The sequence below is a fragment of the Colletes latitarsis genome, chromosome 10 (assembly GCF_051014445.1).
Source record: "Colletes latitarsis isolate SP2378_abdomen chromosome 10, iyColLati1, whole genome shotgun sequence".
Lineage (NCBI taxonomy): Eukaryota > Metazoa > Arthropoda > Insecta > Hymenoptera > Colletidae > Colletes > Colletes latitarsis.
In genome coordinates, this window is record NC_135143.1 from 14,769,033 (window position 1) to 14,792,050 (window position 23,018).

Sequence of the window (23,018 nt, forward strand, 5' to 3'; positions counted from 1 at the left end):
GGAAAATTCGCGTCGATACGCCGAGAGATAGGGCAGATAGCGGCGGTTTGACGCTGATGGGAATGGAAAGGGATGACGATGGAAACCGTTGCGGTCGGAAGAAAATTAAAAAGACTAGATTAGGGATCGATGCCATACAACGGGGCGCTACCTCGTGGAATTTCGTTTTCACGTGCGCGGTGACTTGACAGATTGCACAGTGAAATTAGAATTCTTCGTCCAGACTACCTGGATTCCATTGAGAAGGGTTGAAATTAGAGTTTCATTGGAGTTGGTACACTTTAGATTTTACTAAAACCGACTAGTAACAATAGCATTACTAAATAGTAAAATTGGAGTGGTTGAACAGAAACTATTATTTTGTTTGGACTAAATAGTAGAATTAGGACTTTTGGTGTCGGTAAATAGCGAAATTAGAATTATTAGTAACATCAAAGAGTGCGGGAATTAAATTATGAAATTGCATAATCTGTGGGCGTAAACAGTATCCACAAGATCACTAAAATGGCTTCCTCTGGAACCGTTATGCAATTCTTAAACATTCAATGATTTAAACTTAGCGTTTCCGATCATTCGCGGATTACGACATCGCATTTGTTTGAACTTGCCTTCCTAAAATCAGAAAATAGAATCTCTCGTACGATTTATCGCTCGACAACTCTTCATCCTCTATACGAAATGATTTTTATGGATTCGATAAAACGCAACGGAAAGGTGGCACACTCTATGCACCACCCGTTGACGTAATCTTTCGTTGAAAGTAATAAGAGTTACGTGATTTCAGTAACAAGGTATTGCTTTCAATTTAATCTAAGAAATGTACACTTCGAACAATATTTCATTGAATAGTAATTAAAACAGTAATAATAGTGATAATAATACAGTCTTTATTATACCGTTAAGAATATCAATATTAAAATAGATAATGTGATGCCGTGACCCAATTTTGATTATATATTCTCGGCGGTACTTCTTCAAAGATCTGATAACCTCGAGATAAAATTCACCTTTCCGTCTCCTATAAATTAGAATCTGCTTTCCAGGTAGCTTTGTCGGAACTCGAGTCTCCTCGTTACCTTCTGGAATCTCTGTGCGCCGAATTTATGGTATTTGATCTTCTCCTTTCGGCGTAAGTTCTTCCTTATCTTGCTATCGGTGCTTAATTAAATTGTTTATGCAAGAAGAAGCATATTTGTTTGAATAAACTAGATGTAACGAATATACCGAGGGTTAAATTAGAAAGCAAAAGCAACAGCGAAATTTTAATTAAATACCGAAACTCTATTATAACATAAATCGGAAGGAATAGTGGAAATAAACGTTATTAAAAATTCTATTTTGCTTCAGAAAAAAAATTACAAGTTGAAATTGGGTTAATGAACACCGATGGTACACCGAGGGCTAAATTAAAAAACAAATGCCGACGGTAAAATTTTAATTAAATACCAAGACTGTTACTCAACAACATAAATCGGGAAAAATAGAGAAAGTAGAAATTATTAAAAATTCTGTTTCGTTCGAGCAAAAGAGCCAAACTTTAAAATGGGGTTAACGGACACCGAGAGTGAAATTGGAAATCAGAGACCAACGTCAGAGTTTTAATTAAATACTGGTACCCTATTTGTCAACAATATGAATCACGCACAATTAAGTCAACGTACATAATTATTCCTCCAGGGCGAGCGTAATAATTGAATTTGACCCTCAATCGTGACGCCTTTGAACGTCTTTTCAAAAGGGTTGCAGGAGTCCACAGGCGGTATGAGCATGATCGTTAAAAGCGCACGCTGCCTTTTTTATTTTTAATCGCTGTTTTCCCACGTAGCGTCGAAGTGAAAGGTTCTTAAGATAAAATAAAAAGTTCTGTGACGTAGCAGCCGAGTAAACGTGCATTGCTTAGCGGCATAGCAACTTCGGCAACTCTTCGATAAATTTTGATATCGTTGCTAATCGCGCACCTCCATATTTCCTTTGAATTTATACGTTCAACGTAATTTACACTAAATTTTACGCATCGTGCTTAAGTTTTTCATTCAACAGGCATATTAAAGAGTCTCTGTCGTAATACAAACTAGGACTTATTTGCTAGAGATACTTTATTTGCAAAAGTTAAATCGGAACGTGGACGCTCTCCATTTTCAATTCCACGAGTTTAGTACAAAAAATATCGCGAATTTCACGATTCTAAACGAGCAAACGTCGAAATCGTCAAGCATCTTTTGAATAGATCGCATCGTGAATCAAGTATTCTTAGCGACTTCCACGATCCACTTTCGCATCTCGAGGACGTTGAAGATTGTCGGTTATTTCCGGAAAATCCGATAACCTATATATTAAGTCGCTGGAAAGGTTCTGTCCCCTAATGAGACAGGGATGAATCTTTTTTTTTTTTTAACGTTGTACAGCCAGAATTAAAACATCTATTTTACTCTTACTCGCACAATTCTCGCATTTCTTAAAAACATTGAACCAATTTAATAAAAACATTTGAACCAAACATACCCCTATGAACGCTCTTCTCGATAGCCAAACGATATCCTAGGCATCAATACGCGTCTCAAGGAAACTCCAACCGTTGGAAGAAATTCCTCAGACTGGTTTCATACCGAGGGTATCGGTTTCAATCGTGCATGCATCGAGAGTATCAAAACACAACGTATCTCAGCCGCTTCCTGCAATCCACCATGCTGGAAGAGTAAGTTGGAATCGAAGGGGGATAGGCGACGCGGCACCCTCGTTAGCATCCTAAAGAGTCAATCGATTGCTTGTTCTCGTTGCGACACACGCTCCTCTCGCAAAAGGGGTTGCTTCCACGGGCTCGGAATCGCGTCTGAATCGCTTCCCCTTTCATCAATACAGAACTTTTCCGGCGTCCTCGATATTAATATTCCATTACGTCGTTCGACTTCCGTCGGAGCAGAAGCAGGACTTTCCCCATCACAATGGAAGTAGGCCGCGGAGGAGTCGTCATTTCCTCCGTTATTTTCGCGCTCGTCCCCCGTCCACCCCCGCGTCTCGTATTCCCGGCATCACAACTGGCAGATATCGCGCTTATCCGCGACTCTGTCGTAGGGGGGTGGATTTGTATCGTCGCGGTTGGCGCGCATCGTTGACCGACTTTTCGCTGAATGGATGATTTGCTGGCGAGAGACAGCCGGCAAAGAGATTCGCCTGTGAGAGAATTGCTCTCGTCTTTTTCCATCCTATATATCTGTCTCTCTTGTCGCGTCTCACCCCGTCACCCTTCGCCTGTTTCCGCTGTCCCGTGCACCCCGTTCTCATCAGATGTCCGTTGTTCCCGGCCACGTGACGAGCCTTTTCCTAAGAACAGCCTCCATTGTCAGCGACAGCTTTCTCGCGAAGTGGAAACTCTCTCCTCTTCTCTTCTCTCTCGTCTTCTCCGCGCGCCCTGGCTCTTTTTTTTCTCCACCCCTCTCGGCCGACTTTTGTCTTCGGCCCAGCCAGCCAACCGAAGCCACTCCGCCCCCGCGTGCCCTGCCGCACCACCCCACCGAATCTTTCACGAATTTCAGATGCGACAATGGCGCGGACGCGGACAAAGATCCCGTTCCGCGGAGTCTGGGTCGTGGCCGATTATTCGAAAAATCCTCTTCCTGCGCCGCGAACCCGGCCACCGGTTTTTTCGACTTCTCTGGGTCGTTTCCGGAACTCCAACGACCAAGTAACATGTTTTTTCGATGGGGTTATAATTCGTAATCACTGTTGGACAAGGGTTGGTAAATCCGCCCCAGATTTTTTGGTCCTCTTCGGTATATAAAGAAACGAGTTAATTCAAAGTCATTATAGTTTGAACAAGCTTTCTAGAACACAGGTTGTAACGTGAGAATAATGTTTTCAATTTAATATATTTATCAAGAAATATGTAGCTTGATATTTTACGAAAAGTAAATTATGGTTGCTTAAGAATCGAAGAACATTCGAGTACTGTACGTCGAACAACGAGGTCCTTCTTCTATTTCTCTGCTCCATTACATTCCACTCTAATCAATCGATCGAAATCTAGAACTATACCGTCAATGATTCTTTCAACCTCCCGTATCAGTGGTTCTCAATCAATTCTATAAATCGACTCTACAGACACAGAGATTCATTTGTTCGCCTCCATATTCGTTTCCATCTATCGTCACGGAAATAATTATCTAACAATTAATAATTAGATCTCTTGATTTGCATTTATTGCAAAATATAGTAAAATAAAAAAAGTAGTGAACGATATCAGAAGAGGGTTTGTTTCGAGAACTACTGCCTTAAGAAACGAGAGCGAAGTCCAAGGTACCGTGCCGGAAAACCTCAAATATTTAACGATCCTTCGGTTCGAAGCCGGGTTAAAGGTCACAGCTGTTCCATTTTTCCATCCTTTTTCCTCGTTTCTCCTCTGTTTAGTCGCTCGCTTTTACGTGTCAACAACTTTTCCTTGCAGAGGGAAGGTTCAAGAGAGTAACGAGACCAACGCTGCGCTCTTTTCGCGCGGTACTTTGTGGGAGGTCTTTGAACCGGTGTTCCTTTAAACATTTTTCATCGAACCAAACTGGTACACGCGTACTGCGTGAAACATTGCGCTCAGTCATGTTTTTTTGTATTCTCGGTTCCCTTTTCGCGTTAAAAAATTTCTGTTTCGTTCTCCTCGTCGCGGAACAAAGGGAGGTTTCTCACAAAAAATGTAGCTGAAATGTCGTCTTTAGTTTTCCGGACGAAAGATCGCGTGCAATTGCAAACAAACTGCAGTGTTTTTTACAGAAAAAATTTGTCGTAAATTAGTCGTTCTTCTTTCAATTTTATACACTAAATAAAAAAATAGTAAATAAATGGATGTTTTATCGATGTTATTGGAAAAATCCTACAATTAGCTGAAAGTTCTATCGGGTGATTTGAATGCCAGCACAAGCGGGTGTATCCAAGAACTTACGGTCCCATTCGTCCGGTAATCGCAGTCTCACGGAATTCGCGTACAGGCTGATCAATTCTTCTGGGGTAGCAGCTGTGCCCGGTCAACCCTAGACAGCCCCAGCTCCCTCGCCGCCCCTTCCTTTTCTCCCTCTGGCAACGAGAAGAGAGGAGGACACCACGGTTCTCCTCTTTCTCTCGAAACGATCAAGACACTGGCGGGAACAGCTGACGGACCTTTAAATTTTTGGAGCTGCCTTTTTACCTGGGCTCACGTTGCAACAAAACGGCATGGCTGTGGCTTCCTCTCTCGCATCTCGAATCGCCGGGTACGATCATTATTCGGACAATAAACCCGAGCCACGACCTCACTTTCGATCGGTGAATAGGAACGGTAGATCGCGCGGAGAGGCAAGGATCGAAGAGGGAAATTCGGGAAGTCGACGGACGCGTACGTCATTTATTCGTGGGACGAAGCTCGAAACGATTGGCGATTGTAAATTTTACCGTCGAGAAGCTACACATGGTCTTTATTGCCCTAGCGCAGGTATAGGAGATTCTAACAAAAATGGCTGTTCGACCCTGCAGAAATAAAGAAATTGCTATTACCCAAAATCTTTGAATCTGAACCTTAAAGTTGAAGGTTCCTCTTCTCGAAGATAGATCGGTGTGTATTTAGGAGGATCGAAGGGATCGAGCAGGGAAAAAGGGTGCAGAGGAATCGCCGCGAAGGGACGAGAAAGATCGGAGCGTGCCAGCTCATCGTCGCGAGGACGAGCAAAAGATCCATAGGGTATCCAGCGTAAGCGCGGTCTCCGTGGCGGGTTATTCCTCTCTGTTGCTCGTTCGTTCCCTTCATGGTGGTTTTTCCTCCTCTTTTTGCCACGGTGAATCACTCGGCTCTCCCGGTGCAGAGATTCTCAGTTGCAATATCTCACAGTCGCAGGTGGACTCGCGACGCAAATAAACGACGGTACCGGACACGTGTTTCCGAACAGTTTGCACGCGCGCCGCGGCACCGACGGCTTCCTAGACGGTGAAAATGGCGTCTTTCTCTCGGCCGGACTGTGACTCATGTGCTGTTTAAGGTCGAACGGACCCGGTGAGCTGTCGACTGGACGCGTGACGAAATTCCTGGGCAACGAACGGGCGTTATGCAACCCGCAGACCCGCGGAACAATAAACCTGTTCCGATCGACCCTTCGATTGGACCTCAAACGGCGGTTCTCCGTTGTCGTTGCAAAACGCCTCGTTACAGGTCCCTGGAACCATTAATTCCGCTCTCCGTGTTGGGATGGCCGCCAGGCTTCCCAGACAATTCAACGATTTCGTTGGAAACTCTTGACAAAGTTTCGCAGAGACTGCTAAGGGCTTTGGTTTAGGAACCGTGTTAAATTATCTTCGTTCTCGTACTCTGCAGCTGAGTAATAGGGATCGGTATATTATCTGGACGCAGAGAGAAAGAGGAATAGGAACACGATTATGGCTAAACTTGGTCAGGATAATTATGCTAAAACAAGTTTAATAGTTGGATAGTTCAGAACTCGACAGACTTCAGGGATACGTTATCCTGATCCTATGAGAACAAGCTCAGAACAACTTTGATAAACTTGAGTCCTCATAGGAAGTTCTAGGCATTAGTCCTCGCGCTCAAAGGCTCAATAACTGGCACCACTACGTTTCCAAGGTTCCCAGAGTCCCGGAACATTGGAACAGTCGCAGTGCCTAAGTCCTGTTCCAGAAGATCCTTCTGGTGTCAGCGAAGGAGCCCAGCTTCCTCGAACGGGGCGATCACTGACCGTCCTCACTGACTCCCTCCGCGTTGGTATGTGTTCACACCCATCCACCCACTTTCCGCTTCGTCCGTGACGTCACAGTACCGCGAATGAAACCCGTCTTTGTTCCCACAAGCGTTTCGCAAACCGGTTTACCGACGCTCGTGTGTTCCGCGTGCCCTGTCAGCTGGCAGGACCGTTTAATCGGTTAGATCCACTCTTGTTTTAGAGGATCGGAAATTCCAGGTCCCCCGTCTACGTGGTATCCGTTCCGAGAAGCAGTCCATTCACTCCCCTGGAAACCGTTTCTGCCTGTCGCAGATCCAGATAACGAACAGACGAACGGATTAGCGTCTCCTTTAGGATCGCTAATCGCTATCTCGAGCCAGTTCCTCCGTAAATAGCGTATCCCCGCCAGGATTGTTCCTTTGTTTCGGTTTGTCCTCGATTCCCGTCGGTCAATTCGCGTATGGAACAGCTATTTAGATAGCTGGCTCGTCCGAGATATGGGATCCGGTCATCTACTTAAGATATATCTTGGATTTTAGGCCTCGAAAATACGAGGGTTCGTTTTCCGCGATTTTGCTTTCGGTCCCAGGTATTTTTCCAACTTCCTGCACTGGAGATAGGAGAAGCGGAAACAGCGACTAGAATCACGATCCGAAAGTTCGCCGTCATCGGTGCGACGTACCTAAACGCTATCGCGCCGGAAGTTCCTACGATCGACCTTTCGCTCTCTTCCGGGTCCCCTTTCCGTCTTCGAGCGTCTACCTTTACGCGCACTCGTTCACTGGTTCAGGCATTTTGTTTACCTCAAGTATCAGTCAATTCGTAGACACATAAATAATCAAGATATTTATGCATAATGCAACGTTTTAGCAACGTGTGCTGTTATTAGGAATATTCCAAAGTTTGATTTGAAACATGAACATTTCGACTTAAAAGGTGTTCGACGACGAAGGGGCACGCGATTCGCGAGAAATAAGTTGGTAGTAATAAACGTACACGCAAAAACAGGGAACAAGGGGCCGAAGAAAAGAAATTATGCCGACGTAAAAAGTGCACGTGAGAAATTATACGATTTCCTAGAGGGAAACTCAGGCCAACGACGGGATCGTATCCCGAGATACATGCATTCGGAGTTCGCGGAAGCAAGGTGCGTGAACACCCCAGGTTGCGCAGCACGTGCGTACCAAGGTACGCGCACCGGAAGCGCTGGACTTAATGGTGCATGTACCTAGGCAAACTCGGCCTCCATCTTGCAACTTACGCACGTGCTCGACTCCCGTGGAAATTCACGGGGTCAGCAGGCTGAGACGCATCCGCGGAACCCTCAGAAACTCGTTTTCTTTTATACTGCATTATTCCTCGTCGCAGCGTGCAATGGAATCGTTCTGTTGTCGATCCTAATCTCGCGCTTGCGTTTAAGGTTTTTAGTCGCTGGTCGTTCAATACTGGAATTCGTTAAATATCGAGAGAGAGGTATTGCAACATGTAAATTTATTTTCCATGATAATTATTTCCACTCTTTTGGTCTCTGCGATAGCTCGGATCCTCTTCGGGAACAGATTCCACGTCAAACTTAAACGTCAGACATTTCGTAATACGATGAGGACTTTCGTTTAATTTTCGTTTCATCGTCGTGAAAATAAATTTCCATCGTCGAAACAAGCTGGCAGTTGACTTGAGAGTAGCGTGCAGCCTCGAGCTGCCGAACATCTGTCATCGATGGAAGTGCTTCCAGAAGAACCGAGGAACGATCTAGGAGAGCTTTCGAGCAGTTCATTTGGTAACCATTTGCCCCAACTTCTCAATGGACGTTCGAGTTAAAGAGGGAAAGGTTCTCGTCTTCTGGGTCTTTGCATATCGATACTGCTAAAGTCTGTATGTACTTTTCACGAAACTCGAGAATAGTAATATATATGCTTCATTTCATCGAGTACATAAGATCAAGAATTGATAAATTAAGTTGACAGATACCCCGTAGGTGTTCATGAGATGTGCTTAACAAACGTGGCTACAAGATTTCCGCACAGGTCGAGCCTTGAAATCTCATCATCGAATCTATGATAAATAAAATTTCTTAGAAACAAATTCGACTCATTCTGTACAGAACGACTAGATTATCTAATCTACATTCATCAATAGTTGAAAAATAGCACTGAATTCCCATTTCCTGTACGTTTTTGGACCCCGAGAGTTTGTCTAACGCCATAAAGGATTAAATGGCTCGGGAAGACGTCTAACTACGTCGTCGACGAGGAATTAATATCGCAAAAAACGGTTGTATAACAGAATCAGGATGGTGGGGCTTTGCACGCGCTCAGTCCCAGACTTTTTTTTTCTAACAATGCACTTTTCTCGCGTCATCTTGAATCTCGAAGACGGAAAACCCTCGTCGAGATTTATCGAGGCTGCCTCTTTAAGGCTTCCTTTTTCTCCATAGACGTTCTATAGCGAACGGGAGCAGTTGCCGGCGTGGTTTTAATGGAACAAACGTTGAGACACCGGGACGAAGCCATTTTTCAAGTCGAGAGCATTCGTCTGGCAGCTTCTGGGCTTCTGCCTGTCAATTCCTACAATGGTCTTTGCACTTGATTGCGATAAATTCGTGTTCAGGAGAGTTTCTTACGTCGACAGGTCGATCAATAATCGCGACACCTTAGAAAAAGCGCTATCGAGTTGAACAAATTGCGTTTTCTTTGCTGCGGTCGTACGAGGAACAAGGGCTGGACATGAGATCGACGAAGGATTACGGAATTAATTTTTATTTTTAAGTTTGTGAATTTTCTAAGCCACGATAGCGAGGAGAAAAATATCTGAAATAGGGCTGTCCAAACTTCTATGGATTATTTTTCAATTGAATCATTTCTTTCTTTTTAAATAATCGTTATGTTAAACAAAATTCAGACTTTTTAACGGTTTAACTTGAATACTTTTATCGTCTGTTTAGCCTTCCCTTCGCCTTATTGGCAATCGACTACGGGGGTGAATCATTTTTCGGAGCGATGTTGGTTACAGGGCGCAAACGCACTTTCAGCCCTCTGCTTGAGACTGACTTTTTTAAGGGATGTCCCTTTCGAGCCCTTGGTCCGCCGCGTATATTACTCTTGGGAGCTCCGAGCTGCCTCTAGACTTTAATGGAACAAATGTTGCGAAACCGCAAATCGAAATCCCTGGCGCGCGAATGCGAATTGAACGGGTCGTACGTACGCTGATGCTTTTTACAGCTCGTCAATTTTAGATGGGGTTCTTTCTTTTGTTGCTGGTACACCACTAGAGACAAATAAATAGCGTAGATACTTACTGTAATCACTGTAATTAAATTCATAGTACCGGCAGATTTTTATCCGTGAAACATTCGCCCGCAGTGTGAAGTTTTTTTTTGCAGATTCGAAGCTTCGAAGAAAGTACTTTACCTTTATTCTTTTTCTTCCCGTAGAGTTCAAGTACCAGAAAATAGAAATATACTAATGCGCTGTAAAAATTAAATAAAACACAATAATAATTACACATTTATGAAGAAGATACGTTCTTTATGTACCTACGTGTTGCTTCAGATTGAAGTTTTTTATACACGGTCTTGGAATTATACCCGTAATTACGGCCAAGATTGTTATAATTATTTAATTATCAAGAAAATGTTAATTTTGTAACGATAATAACAACGTGCAAGTTAGTCGAGTGTGTGCGTTAATACATTATGGTGGTACCTGAATTATTCATAGATAAAGCTAGATAACCGTGTAGCGAATCTAAGTACTTCGAGATTATCAAGCTGCGCAGTTTTTCAAAATGGACATGGAAAAAACATTAGTGAAAATTACGCAATATTTTGTTGATCCCTTGAAGCCTCGCGATCAACGAAATCAGTTCTGAAATCACAGAAACTTCATTCTGAACAAAGACTTTCGATACTAAATAGAGACTTCTAAAATCTCGGTAAGAAGATTTCCATATTCCCTAATCGAGACTTTTGTATCACCCCGTGGAATGGGTCCTTGAAACTTCCCAACACTCTCCCCATCAAAGCAGTCTGGGTCGTCCCGTCCCTCCGAAACTTGCCAAGTAGCCAAAGGCTCCAATTAAAACTTCGCGAGCTTGCATGGTTCTTGGGTAGAGGGGGGAGCTGATTCAGTGATAATCACCGGAAACGGGCTGATTCTCGCCAGTTTCTCGCTGATTACGCGGAGCCACGTCGTCCTCCTGTTCGCCCACCTTCGACGCGAAACGCAGATAACGGAGTGGAAGGAAAGGCTCTCGCTTGTCAATCGCGACCCACGCTCAATTGGCCACCGTGGCGCCTCAACGAGAGGAGTCAATGACTGAACGCTAGCCGGCTAAGATGATTTAATTGTCACGTGTCAAAGTTCAAGCATCAACCAGCGACGCGAGCCGCGAGGATGATCAGTGCTTCTCAACGCGTCGTCAACGTACGCCCACGCGTCGACCCGTTCGGGTCACCGTCGTCGTTGTGTGTTGCTATCGCTGCTAATCGCAGGAAGTTCGCAGGAACGGTTGTAATTGCGTCAATTAGCGGCTCCAGAGCCCCGAGAATCCTCGGCTAATTGCGATATCGCGGGGGATCGTTCGAGGATCGCGGACCAGCGTATCGGGAATCCCGGATATCTGATGGACAGGGAGGAAGTTTTTATTTTGCTTCGAAGCTATCGCGAACTAGTAAACAACCGTGATTTCTAGCCTGCGATGAATCGCGTATCGACTGGAAAAGATGTGCTCCAAGAGAATTTTTTGGATGGAACAAAGGTTGTATTCCTTCGCTAACTGAACGAATTTTTCATTCGATATTAGTTACTCGTTTAGCGAAACTATTTTAATACTATTCTTAGTATGGAATGTATAATAAGTCTAGAAGCTCAATTCTCGACAGACGTGTAGTTCGTCGAAGCTTATCGGAGACTCATCACCAGGAAGAGTCACTCTAAAGATAATCGTAATGCACGGAAAGAGTCGGTTGCGCGAGAAATCGTTCCGCGAATCGAACTTCACTCGGAGCAACGTGATATGAAATACACATGACAGGGGAACACGAATCGGCATCGATGATTCATAGTGCACACAAACAGAACGTAATAATTTTCAGAAATAACTCTCTTTGGATCGAGTGTTTATTTTTATACACTAGGACGGAAAAGTTCGTTCTGAGTAACGAAGAATCGTATACTCGTAAAGAGCCCGTGATAAATCTTATTTTAGAACTTAACGAGTAACCCTTATCAATTTATCAATCTTTTCCCAGTAATACATTTGACGATAACTTTATTTCTGGAGACAATGAGTAACGTATGACGCAGTCTGATCAGAAACGTCGAGTTTCATTCATCGTTTTATATTTTTCACTCTTTGAAAGACATTGATTATTTAAAAAATTTCTTGATTTCTAATGCCTTCGAGTTACACAGTACAAAACACAACGTGGTCAAAAATTTCTCGTTCGTGGTTTCGATCGAACCAACTCGTATTTACAAGTAACAATTGTCCCGAACGAGCCATAAAGGTTCCAAAATACCACGCCACGTGTGTTTCGTTAGTCTTCAAAGCTGTGTGTTTACTGATACTCCACAGCTGATCGCCTCAACCGAATTTACTTCGATTCTTCGAAATCGATCATTGCGTTAACCGCCATTTACGATGCACGAAGTAGTATCATGGACATGTCGAGATATCATAAATAGACTTCGAAGGATCACGTGTCGAATTGTTTTGTTTATGAATATTCGAACACTTGACGGATTAAATTGTATTTAACAATGTATTTAACAAATTATAATGTAGTTACGCGTTATAGGTATCGGTAGTTTAATATTTCAACTCTAATATTGGAACATTCGGATAGTTGCAACCCTAGTGGGAAACTACTGTGGACTCAGTCCGATTTTCGCCGACAGTTTGATTTACGACTCGACACCGAAGATCGATGCTCGTAACATCGCGAGGTTCGGGGTAAACAATGGGAAATTGTTAGCCCGTCAGTGGCGATTTATTCGACCAATGTATTAACTCAGACTTTGCAGTTCATCGCGATCGTTACCTCGGAGTTAAATGTCCCGCGGACGCGGTTTGAACTTAACGCAGGATTTACGAGCAACGTTGTTTGGAAAAATACGAGTGGACTCGGTGGCAAGACGAACCAGACGCGCGCGAATCGGTTTGCGTTTGCTTGATTTATCGTCGGAAGAGTTTGTCGATCGGTACTAAGGATTATTTTGGGATGTTCGGGGAAACTTGAGGCGAGTTCGACTCTCTGCGTTTCTCTGAATCGGACTGGACGTTGCGTGGGGAGTAATTTGCGAAAATTTTACGAGAATTGTAATTTTCATTTGACTACAAAAGTTAAACACTCCCCCCCCCCCCCCCCCCAACGCTCGAAAGTCTTTCTTTTCATTTTTCCGGTGTCAAAGACCGCGAAGAACGACTTGAACGAAGATTGTCTCTCGGAGGAGCGGCTTGTGTCGCGAATTGGACGACCGTCTTCAACAAGGAAGATCCTAATTTACATGGAACCCGTCGCATTAACGAGGACGGTTTAATCACAAGCGAGACAAAATGTTCCACGGTTATAGTGTCTGTTTGATGTTATCGCTGCTTGTTCATCAGTGTCGTCCCCGGAGTCGTTCGAGTTTCCAGGTTGAGAAAGAAAAGCTGGTCAAGACGTAATTGGAAGACAAAGAGGGCAGAATATTACACGGTCGAATTAAGACGGTGGTTCTAACGTCTCTTGCTTGTCCAGCTATTGCTCTTGTTGCTATTCACCCGGGAACTTTCTCGGTTTACGCGGGGTCAATGGGTTCGCCGTGGCTCTCATTCGCTTTGTAGATACTTTGAAAAATGTTCCAGCTCGACGACAGCTGGTTTTACTTTGTATTCTTTTCGGGATTCTATATTTGTCGCGATCAGCCCTCAAGTGGCGCCATGGACTCTTAGTCACCTTTTTAGGGGGTAGTTCAAATATAGACTACGACTGTATTCTAGAATACTTCTACCACACCCTTGCTCGTAGACTTCAGTTTCCTTACGGAATATTCTTACTTTCCTGCCAAATGGGGGTGCAATAAGGTCTAAAGACCTTATTTATCTTTCTGTGTAGGCCGCAGACACGAATCTCTATATAGCAACGACAGAACTTTACAAACTCCCTGCGATAAAATTAATTCTTGAAGAAGACTCCTACAAAAAATTTTACAAAAAACTGTCACATGAATAATTATTGCCTTCTGGATTGTACTATTACCGGGTCTTTCTATATCGAATGTCCATGATGTATTGGCGGAACGAGTCGAATTTCCATACCTGCGAACAGATGGCCCGTTTCGCGCGTGCTCCGAGAAAGGAAATGGCACCTTGTTGTCATCGAGGATTTGCATGTGAATTCCCACGGACTCGACGTACGGATATTTTTTGTCCACGCGTACTCTAGGGACGTGGTCTTGGCAGGAAGGAAGGAAGTAAGCTGGAAAAGAAGGGATCCTGAAGCCGTTTGAGGCACCAACGACTTCCCCTCAGGATATTATGGCAGATGGACTGCGAAGCCTCTTTGGATCCTAATGAATCCGTGTTGTCTGATTCGACTACATTGCAGCAACTTTCAAAGGATCATTAATGACAAATACTTACGACAGGAGTCTCGTCCATTCTATTAAGAGTATGCAGTTTCCCAGTACAGTGTTCTCCGCACTAAGTCAATGATCAACGTCTACCTCTATTCTTAACATGAAGGAACAAATGAAAATGTAATCCCTTCAAACAAACCAGAGATTAATAGTAGAAGAATGTTCAATATAGTTTCACCTTTATCTTCGTCGCGTGTCAACATTATTAGTGGCTGGAAACCCACGTTCTAATTTCTGTCAGAAGACCGTCTAACCTATCGTCGATCTGCCGACAAACGTTAATGGAAAGCGCTCGAGATAAATCGGCAAAGCTCTCTGAAAGCCATCGAAGCCCGCTTATCGATCCATCGACACGAGCACTTCTGCATCCCTTGCATTTTTCCAAACTAATTTCCCTTTCCGTTCGCTGGAAACCGCTCTCTAAATAAGTCAAACGTAATAAAGGGAACGAACGTTGTTCCAGTTCGTTCAGCTTTCAAGAACCATTCACGATCTGGGAAAACGCTTTCGTTACTTTCAATCAATCGTTTAAATGTTTACAAAGTGGAATAAACCGAAACGAAGTCTCCGATTAACAAAATATTACTCCGTGGTTTTTTCTTTAAAAAAATGTCTGCCGCGTATTTAAAATTTCCAGACTCGTTACCGAGTCATTGTCTAGTAAATTTCCCGCGCCCATACTAATTGTAACTACAGCACGAAAGGGAATAATCAGCGAAGGGGATAATTTCGTTACTTGAAACCGGGGAGAAAATTGTCGTTTGAATACGGAAATTACTTTACCATTCAGTACAGACCATTCCTTTAACTTGAAAATGTTTATCGTGCGCTAACATTAATTTACTTCGTAATATTTTTAAGTGTAAGTTGCAATATTCGTCTATAATCAATAATATAGAATGAAATAAAGTCGCGTTAATCGATTTTCATTTTTGCCGTTCCGACGAGAGGACCCAACCGGTTCTTCCCCGATCGCGGGCGAGAAATGGCTGAAACTGCCGCGAGGGAGTGGCGTGTATCCAGGGCAGCAGCGACAGAAGCTCAAAGCTTCCGCGTAGCTTTTAGCGGCGCTGTCTACGGGAGCTTGCATATCGTTATCAACCCCCTGACAACAGCCGGCCTCGTGTCGGGACGGGATCGATACAGCTTTTATTGCGATATCAACGCGCAAACCCCATGGGCTCCCAGCTGCGGGGGTGGCAAGGGATTTGCACGAGCGTCCTCCACTCTGTTGTAGCTCGCTGCCGCGGAAGCTCTATAGAAATTCTGCGTCGTTGCGACGGCTTAACGTGTTAATTCGCTTCGGTCAGGCTCCGCCGCTTCCCTCTTTGCTTTATGGGAATTAAGTCGGCCCCCGTGATCCTGGAAAATATGCTTCGCCGAGAAAAGGGGCCGTCGTGAGTTTGATTTCTTTCCGAAGGGGATGCAGTTTCGCCTCATGCACGGAGCTCCAAAAGTATACAAACTTGAGTAATAACAATTTGTATTGTCAATTGTTATGTAACAGTACTCTATAAAGATAGGGTTGATGGTTATTCTTCTCGTAATTTAGGAAATAAAAGGTAGTCGCACAGTAGCCAATTAAAATCGTGGATGGCTGAGCGCCATGATACTTTTTTGTGTAAAAAGGTAGCACACTTTGCTATGGTTTAATTAATAACCCTCGGGTTATTACTGATGGGTGTGATTATAAAACATGTGGTCGTTGTTATTTATCGCAAAGAATATGTTTAAGAAAGCTTATAGGAATTTTACGATCCATTATGCGGTTTTCTATTTTGAGATGAGGACAAATGTTTGTCTGGGTTTCCGCCACCCCTTATCCGATCCCGACTTATTATGTCGCAGATATTAATACGATCAAGTATGGTAATATCCCATGAAAGTGATCGGCACATAAAGCGAGAAAATTTGCGTGCTGCGTCAGTTGTCTCAGAGGGTTCAGCCTAATGGAACGTAACCTATCCATCAATAAAGCTTTCCCCTATCGTTGGTGCGTAAAAAATCATCCCCTAAAGAGAATCAAATAATTCTGGAATCGCGCGATAATTATGAATATAATAGGAAAATCTAAAATGCGTAGAAATATATTTTACTGTATACGTTGTGTAGATTATATCATCGAAGCGTCTCTAACAAATTTCGTACTTTATAATTAAATTTTAAGCGGGACTACAATGGCTGGATTGTTGGATACTTAAAGTGAACTTAACGATCTCTGTGTGTAGGACAGAAATAGCTCCCTTGGAAACTCCCAAGATACGATTTTCGACCGCTGACGAATCGTGTACAGATGTGCACTTAAAGTTAACTAGAGGCGGCGACGTACCGACTTAAAAAAGAAATAAAAAAAGCGTTTCGGTGACTACCGAGTTTCCACTGTTCCGCGCGGATTTATTTTTAAACGTATGGCTATTGTACGAAAAGTAAGCAAGATCAAACGTAAATGAACTGACAACATTACAAAACACTTATGATTTTAGAACACTCGTTGTACAATAATTACATTGCAGTTATTATTTTGTAATAGATCAAAATAGTATGGACCAGATAAAACATTGACGGAATTTGTACTTGTTGGTCTAGGTACAGCTTCGAAGGGCGGACGATCGATCGATTTTTAGGCGGTTCAGGACCGCTCGGAGGGTGCTGGAATTTTGAAAGTCGGTTCTCTATTGTGTCCCTCCCTCCTCGTTCCCCTTTTTTCCGGTCGTTCGTCTCGATTAAAGCCTACGCCAATGTCGAGGCCCGGTGCTGGCTTCCTGAGGCCAGGTGGTGCGCAACCGTTGCCATCCCCAAAGCCCAGTGTTCTGCTCTTGCAGACAGCTGCAGCTGCGACGTACACACTCCTCCGTGTACGCTTGCACACGAGGCCTTGTAATACGTACGCGCACGACTGCTCGCGAGATCGTTATTGAAAAGTCCGGATTTGGGTCAAGAAAGTCTGAAATTCCGTCTGTTCTCTAAAACTCGACGTTCTCCATCCGGATCGAAATCTACTGCAATAGAATAGATTCATATTTCTTCGTTTTCAATCTAGTGATATTCCCAGAATATCGAAAGCAGCGATTCTGGTAATAATAATGGTGAAATAATGGTAATAGAAATACAATAAGAGAAAGTCAAAAACAAGTTGTAGTAAAATTTATTTCGCAATAAAAACCTTCCGCTTAGCAACGCCGTAATTAAATATCAAAATAATCAATTCACTCCTCTGTTTATTCCCATTACACGATCTTCTTTATCGATAATTTTCGCGATAAGATTACGCTCATTACCGACTGCGAGTTCCGCACTTCGTAAAATGGCTCGTGTCGTCGCAATACTTGTCTTTTTGGAAAAATAGACAGACCTTTATCGTCAACGACAGATAAAATACCAACTTATCAGTGCGATATCCATCAGGTGAGATAATCCTCGTCCAAATACAGCGTCTCCACTTAGCCGCAACCTTTTCCGCTTCGTGAGGTTAGAACGTCCGTCTGCAGGCACGCACGAATTGCTCACGTGTGTGGCTGATCACACCGACATTCACACAAGGGCGTACTCGGCACACACACAGCGGCGTAATGACAGCAGGGAGTTGGGGCAACGACGAACACAGCAGATGGGGAGTTTGCTTCTGCAACGAAGCCAGTCGTTGTAGCGGCGTGGCTCAAGCTGCCCACCTTTTCCCGGTTTCTCCGCGTGAATATCGCGTTCCTTTTCTCTGCGGCCTCACCTTTCGTCTCTTTTATCGCTCATCGATAGAGAAAACTCACGGTGTCAACATGGGTCGGTCGCGTGCCACTTCCTTCCTTCCGTGTTCGTCGCAGCGCCATCTCACCCTCTGAAACACCTTTTCGAGATCTCGATATTGAGAAGACCGAGGGGATCGATATATCGTGTATAGCAGGATGAGGTTCAGTGAGTATTCGAACAAAAAGTTTTAGAATTTGTTTGTTAACTAGAGGAATAGTGGGTGTTTTTGGGTTAGAAATAAATATTTGATATGGGTAACTGGTGTAGAATAAACATAGAAATTGATACGTATCAGGGTACTTTGGATGAATATTCGATTACTTGGAAATTGTTTTTTAGGATATTTTTGTTGGTTAGGAAGTTAAAGTGTGTTGAGCAACTATCGATTGTCGCTGGATAGGAATAATCGATGTAATCGAAGTATTTAATAAATCGAAGACTCGAAGCGTTCGTTGTAACTACTTTTCCATTTTCCGTGCTCCCTCTCCAAGGGCCTGCAGAGAATTAAGAAAGGAACGCGCTCGTGAGATTTTCTTCGAAATACGTGGGATCCCTCTCAAATTCCGGTAACGAATAGTTCATACCTATTGTATCGATGGCTTTGTCTCTATCTTTGTCCTGTCAACGGCCAAGGAGACCGATGACCGTCAATAGGGCCACCAGAGTGGCGCGGCTCAGGCTCTCGGGAAATGGTTTTGGTGAGTATAAAATCTATTTGTCCGTTTTGTTATTTTTTGTGTGTTTTTCTCCCCCCTTCGTGGGCGACATCTCTCCCACTAAGACATGGGGTACTTTTACCCGCACTCCACATGTGCGCCGCGCGTGGAGCGCGTTTATAAATACACAAACGGTTTTTATGATGTCACCGTGCGACGGTTACTTGAAATTTTTGGTACTTCCTAGGCTTGAAAATTTAGATATCATTTACTGTCTACAAAATGACACGATGTGTAATTATAAATTATGCATAAAGTACATTTAATGAATGTAATTCTGAGGGCAAATTATTATTAATTACAAAGGAAATTATGTAATTCTGGATACAAAATTTTAATTCGTGTTTTAATGTGATCTAATCGACTATGAAATTTGTATTCAAGTAACAAAATTAGATATTATTTAGATAAAAATTTGCAGCCCCTTTCTTTTATATTATGTTTTGATAAATAATGGTTGAAAGTATTCGTTCATTGAACGAGCGATCAGCACCTCGACCGGTCAGTTTGTGAAATTAGCGCACAAGGCACGACTCTCGTAACAACAGGCGAGACACGCGTTTCTTTGTCGCGCGAGGAAGTGGAATTTCATTAACGCTCCCTGTGACTCATCGTTCGCGATACTCCATGAATTGTTTGATCCGCGTTTACTCGCTGAAGCTCTAGAAACAATTACGATCTTTCTATTTCTCTGTAAGAAAATATTTCAGTCGAGGAAAATTTCAAAAAAATTTGTGTGTATTGACGAAACTCGTTGTAAGGTACCTTGATCAGATTTTATAATAACTATTCAAAAACATATATTTTTATATACTAAGATTCATCGTTTCTCCGCTGGTGACGCTAGTAGTAGGAGGGATAACTATTTTGTGGTCTAGTGTATGTGCTTCTGTTAATTTTTTTGTTGCAATTGCGAAATTTCATGGAAAGTTCGATTCGGCAAACAGGTGACTCGAGTCGATAACTTTCGATCGCGATTAACTCTTCATTGCATAATGTGTCCGATCAAAACCTCGATAAAAACAATTCAATTCGGATGCTCTACTTGCAATTAATTTTATATTATATGGAGCATATACAGGGTGTTCGACCACCCCTGGGAAAAATTTTAATGGGGGATTCTAGAGGCCAAAATAAGACGAAAATCAAGAATACCAATTTGTTGATGAAGACTTCGTTAAACAGTTATTAACGTTTAAAGTTTCGACCGTACTGAATTTTTTTCTCGAAAATGCGCAAGATTTCGGGGGTATGTCTATTACCCAAAAATGATTGTAATTGACCCTCGCAACCGAAAATAATTTTTTCCGAATGATTTGAAATTTTTTTTTTTCGTCGAAAAATTTAGGCACCTACCTCCTGTCGATTTTTCTTAAAAATTCGTTTTTCATTTTTAGTAATTTTGTTTGACGCCCTACAGAAAAGTTGTCTAATACTTTTTTGTAGGTATCCATGAGCTCTACTACAGAAAAAAGTTTCATTGAAATATATTCACAATTGTAGGAGTTATGGTTGTTTGAAAATTAGACCATTTTTATGGAGTTTTTCTCATTTTGCGGGGTCAAGGACCAACTTTTCGAATATTTTTGCAATTTGTACATATTCTCCATCAAAATACGCGTAGTTTGCTTTTTTAAACTTCAAAATCGTCCAATCCGTTCAGAAGTTATGACGTTTTAAAGATATGCATCAAATTTCAAGGAAGCACATGGCCTCACATTAGATTTTTGGTAAACAATTTTTTTCTCGAAAGTGCGTAAGATTTCGGGGGTATGTCTATTCACCAAAAATGATTGCAATTGACCCCCGCAACTGAAAATAATATTTTTAGAACAATTCGGAAAATTTTTTTTTTGCCGAAAAATTTCAACATCTTCCCGATTTTTTTTCTCGAAAGTGGGTAGGATTTCGGGGGTATGTCTATTCACCAAAAATGATTGTAATTGACCCCCGGAACCGAAAATAATTTTTCCAGAACGATTTGAAATTTTTGAATTTAATTGTTAATAACTTTTTAACGAAGCCTCCATCAACAAATTGGTATTCTTGATTTTCGTCTTATTTTGGCCTCTAGAATCTCCTATTAAAATTTTTCCGAGGGGTGGCCGAACACCCTGTATACTTCCAATTTTTTCAACGTTCATGCAACATTTTATAAATGTTTAACGAGTTTATTGTGAAACATTTTATTCTATAATTGAACAGTTCATCTTTTGTTATTTATAAGAATATTGTTCGTTTCTCTCCTAGAGTAAATCTGAACGATTTACACACAGAATTCGAAGGTTTTTCAAATTCGAGGACTTCGCTAATAATTAATATTGGGTGATATAGATAGTAATTAATAATTGTTAGTAGTAATTAGTCGGGAGAATGCTCGGTTAGCGAACGCCGGATGTATTTCTGTTTGAATTAATCGGTAGCGAGTGAATACTAATTAGCTTGTTTCCAGTTTAATTAGTTCGTTGAGTACGCGTATGCATGTAAATGAATAATGTATTTTCATGAGAAGGGAGTGCATAAGCCCGGAATGAGTTTGTAATAACAATGCTTGTCACAAAAATTTATCACCCGAAGTCAAAGGGATTTCGTTCGATAAGCAATAATCTGGCTCGAGGAACTTGATTATCTAACGTTAAAAACTGCTTTGTTTTTATCTGTTTCTATGGATAGTGTATGATCTTGCGATGATATCTTTGCGAGGCAGCAATTATCACGCCTCTAACGATTCGCAAAGATTCTCTATTTTTATGTGAAACTTCATCTATTTTTTTACACGATGGATCGCTATCATCGTGGAGTAACAAATCGCGATAAATTTCACAAAGAAATACGAGCAGTTTCAGGAAGTTATCGTAGCTCGTAAAATATTTTAATCTGTAGCCTTGTATATTGCCACGTGTTTGTCACGTGTAACAATTAATCAGCAAGAAATCAATAGATGCGTGTTTACTAATCGTATTCTTCTAGAATGAAATAAGAAGTAATCGTCGATCTTATATCTCGAAAAGCCTCGTGTCATCGTTATTTACAACTCACCCCGTATCGGATCGACGGCGTCTATTGTAGTTAATCTTCTTGACAGGGCGAAAAGCTCTCTTGTTTTCTTTTCTACGAAAACGACGCTCCTTCCCCGCGAGCCTGTACGTGCGAAACGCGACAGATGCGTCGGTGGATTCGAAGCAGAGGGTGGTCCAAGGGTATGGTTCTTACGCGACCCTATCGTTTAACTTCGTTAATCCGATTGTTCCTTGGCCGGCCGTGGTGGTCGCATTAAAAGCGTCGCGATGGGAATATGCACTTGTCCCGTGGTATTTTTCGCCAGACGTCCTGAGGGTTGCCCGGCGATCCTTGGGAGTAGTTAGGTCCCTGATCAGTAAACACTTTTCTCCTGGAACAGTTGGTCGCGATCCTTTTTCCAACTAAAATCGTTCGAAGGGGTCGTAGGTTTAAAATTCGATTATTTTCACCCACACTGCAAGTTTTACGCTTTTGACTATACAACTAAATAGTTAATAATAATATTCAGAGTAGGTTCGTAATTTTCTCTACTAATATTTCTCAGACCCATCGATGAAATCAGTTCTATTAAAGAATTTCAAAAATTTCGAAAGCAAGGAATTCGAGATGTAAACTAAATTCGCGATAACCGAATCGCCGATGTATAATTTCGAAAATAGAAAAAGCATACATGAAATTACCGTTGTTGGGCCGTGGCTCGATCGATAAAATACTCTTCGACCGTTGCGGACCTAATGACCCGTTATCGCGAAGGCGGTTTCATCGTTCACGATTCGAGATTACATTCGTCGAAGTAGCGTATCGATTTTCCCAGAATTCCTGCGATTCCATCAAGTTCGAAGACCCTGTACGCGTCTAATCGTTCCGACAGTATTTACAGTCGCGTGTAGACGATGGACTTAATATCGCGATTGTTTATGATCGTGCATCACGTGCACGCAAGCTGTTCCTCCTTTTTCGCCTTCCTTCTCTCTCTAATTACTTCAAACGTACATGTCTTGAAGCGTTTTCCGTCTCTTTTCTTCCGTTTTCCTGACCGGTACCGTCGTGACGCAAGACCACATCGCTTACCACGCGTTGAAATCTCCGTTTCTTTGGGCCTGCATTAGTGCAAAATTGGTCTTTGGACATTCAAAATTGCACTTTAATGCCTGGTACATTGAAAGAAGCCGTTCTTGCGATTGCACGGTTTCCTCGCGATTTAACTTTCGTAAAATGTAACTACAAAA

At 42.4% G+C, this 23,018-nt stretch overlaps 1 protein-coding gene across 3 annotated transcripts in view; it reads left to right on the plus strand.

The window, feature by feature from the left end:
- Neur (E3 ubiquitin-protein ligase neur) overlaps positions 1-23,018 on the plus strand; it is an 87,361-nt gene that overhangs the window by 43,870 nt on the left and 20,473 nt on the right. The window contains exon 1 of one of the 3 annotated variants that reach the window (XM_076773824.1): positions 18,654-18,750. The exons of the other annotated variants lie outside the window; for them this stretch is intronic. Coding sequence (XP_076629939.1) covers positions 18,693-18,750 — 58 coding nt within the window. The 5' untranslated portion in view covers positions 18,654-18,692. Of the gene's footprint in view, positions 1-18,653; positions 18,751-23,018 lie in introns of those variants that run through there. 3 annotated transcript variants of the gene reach the window in all.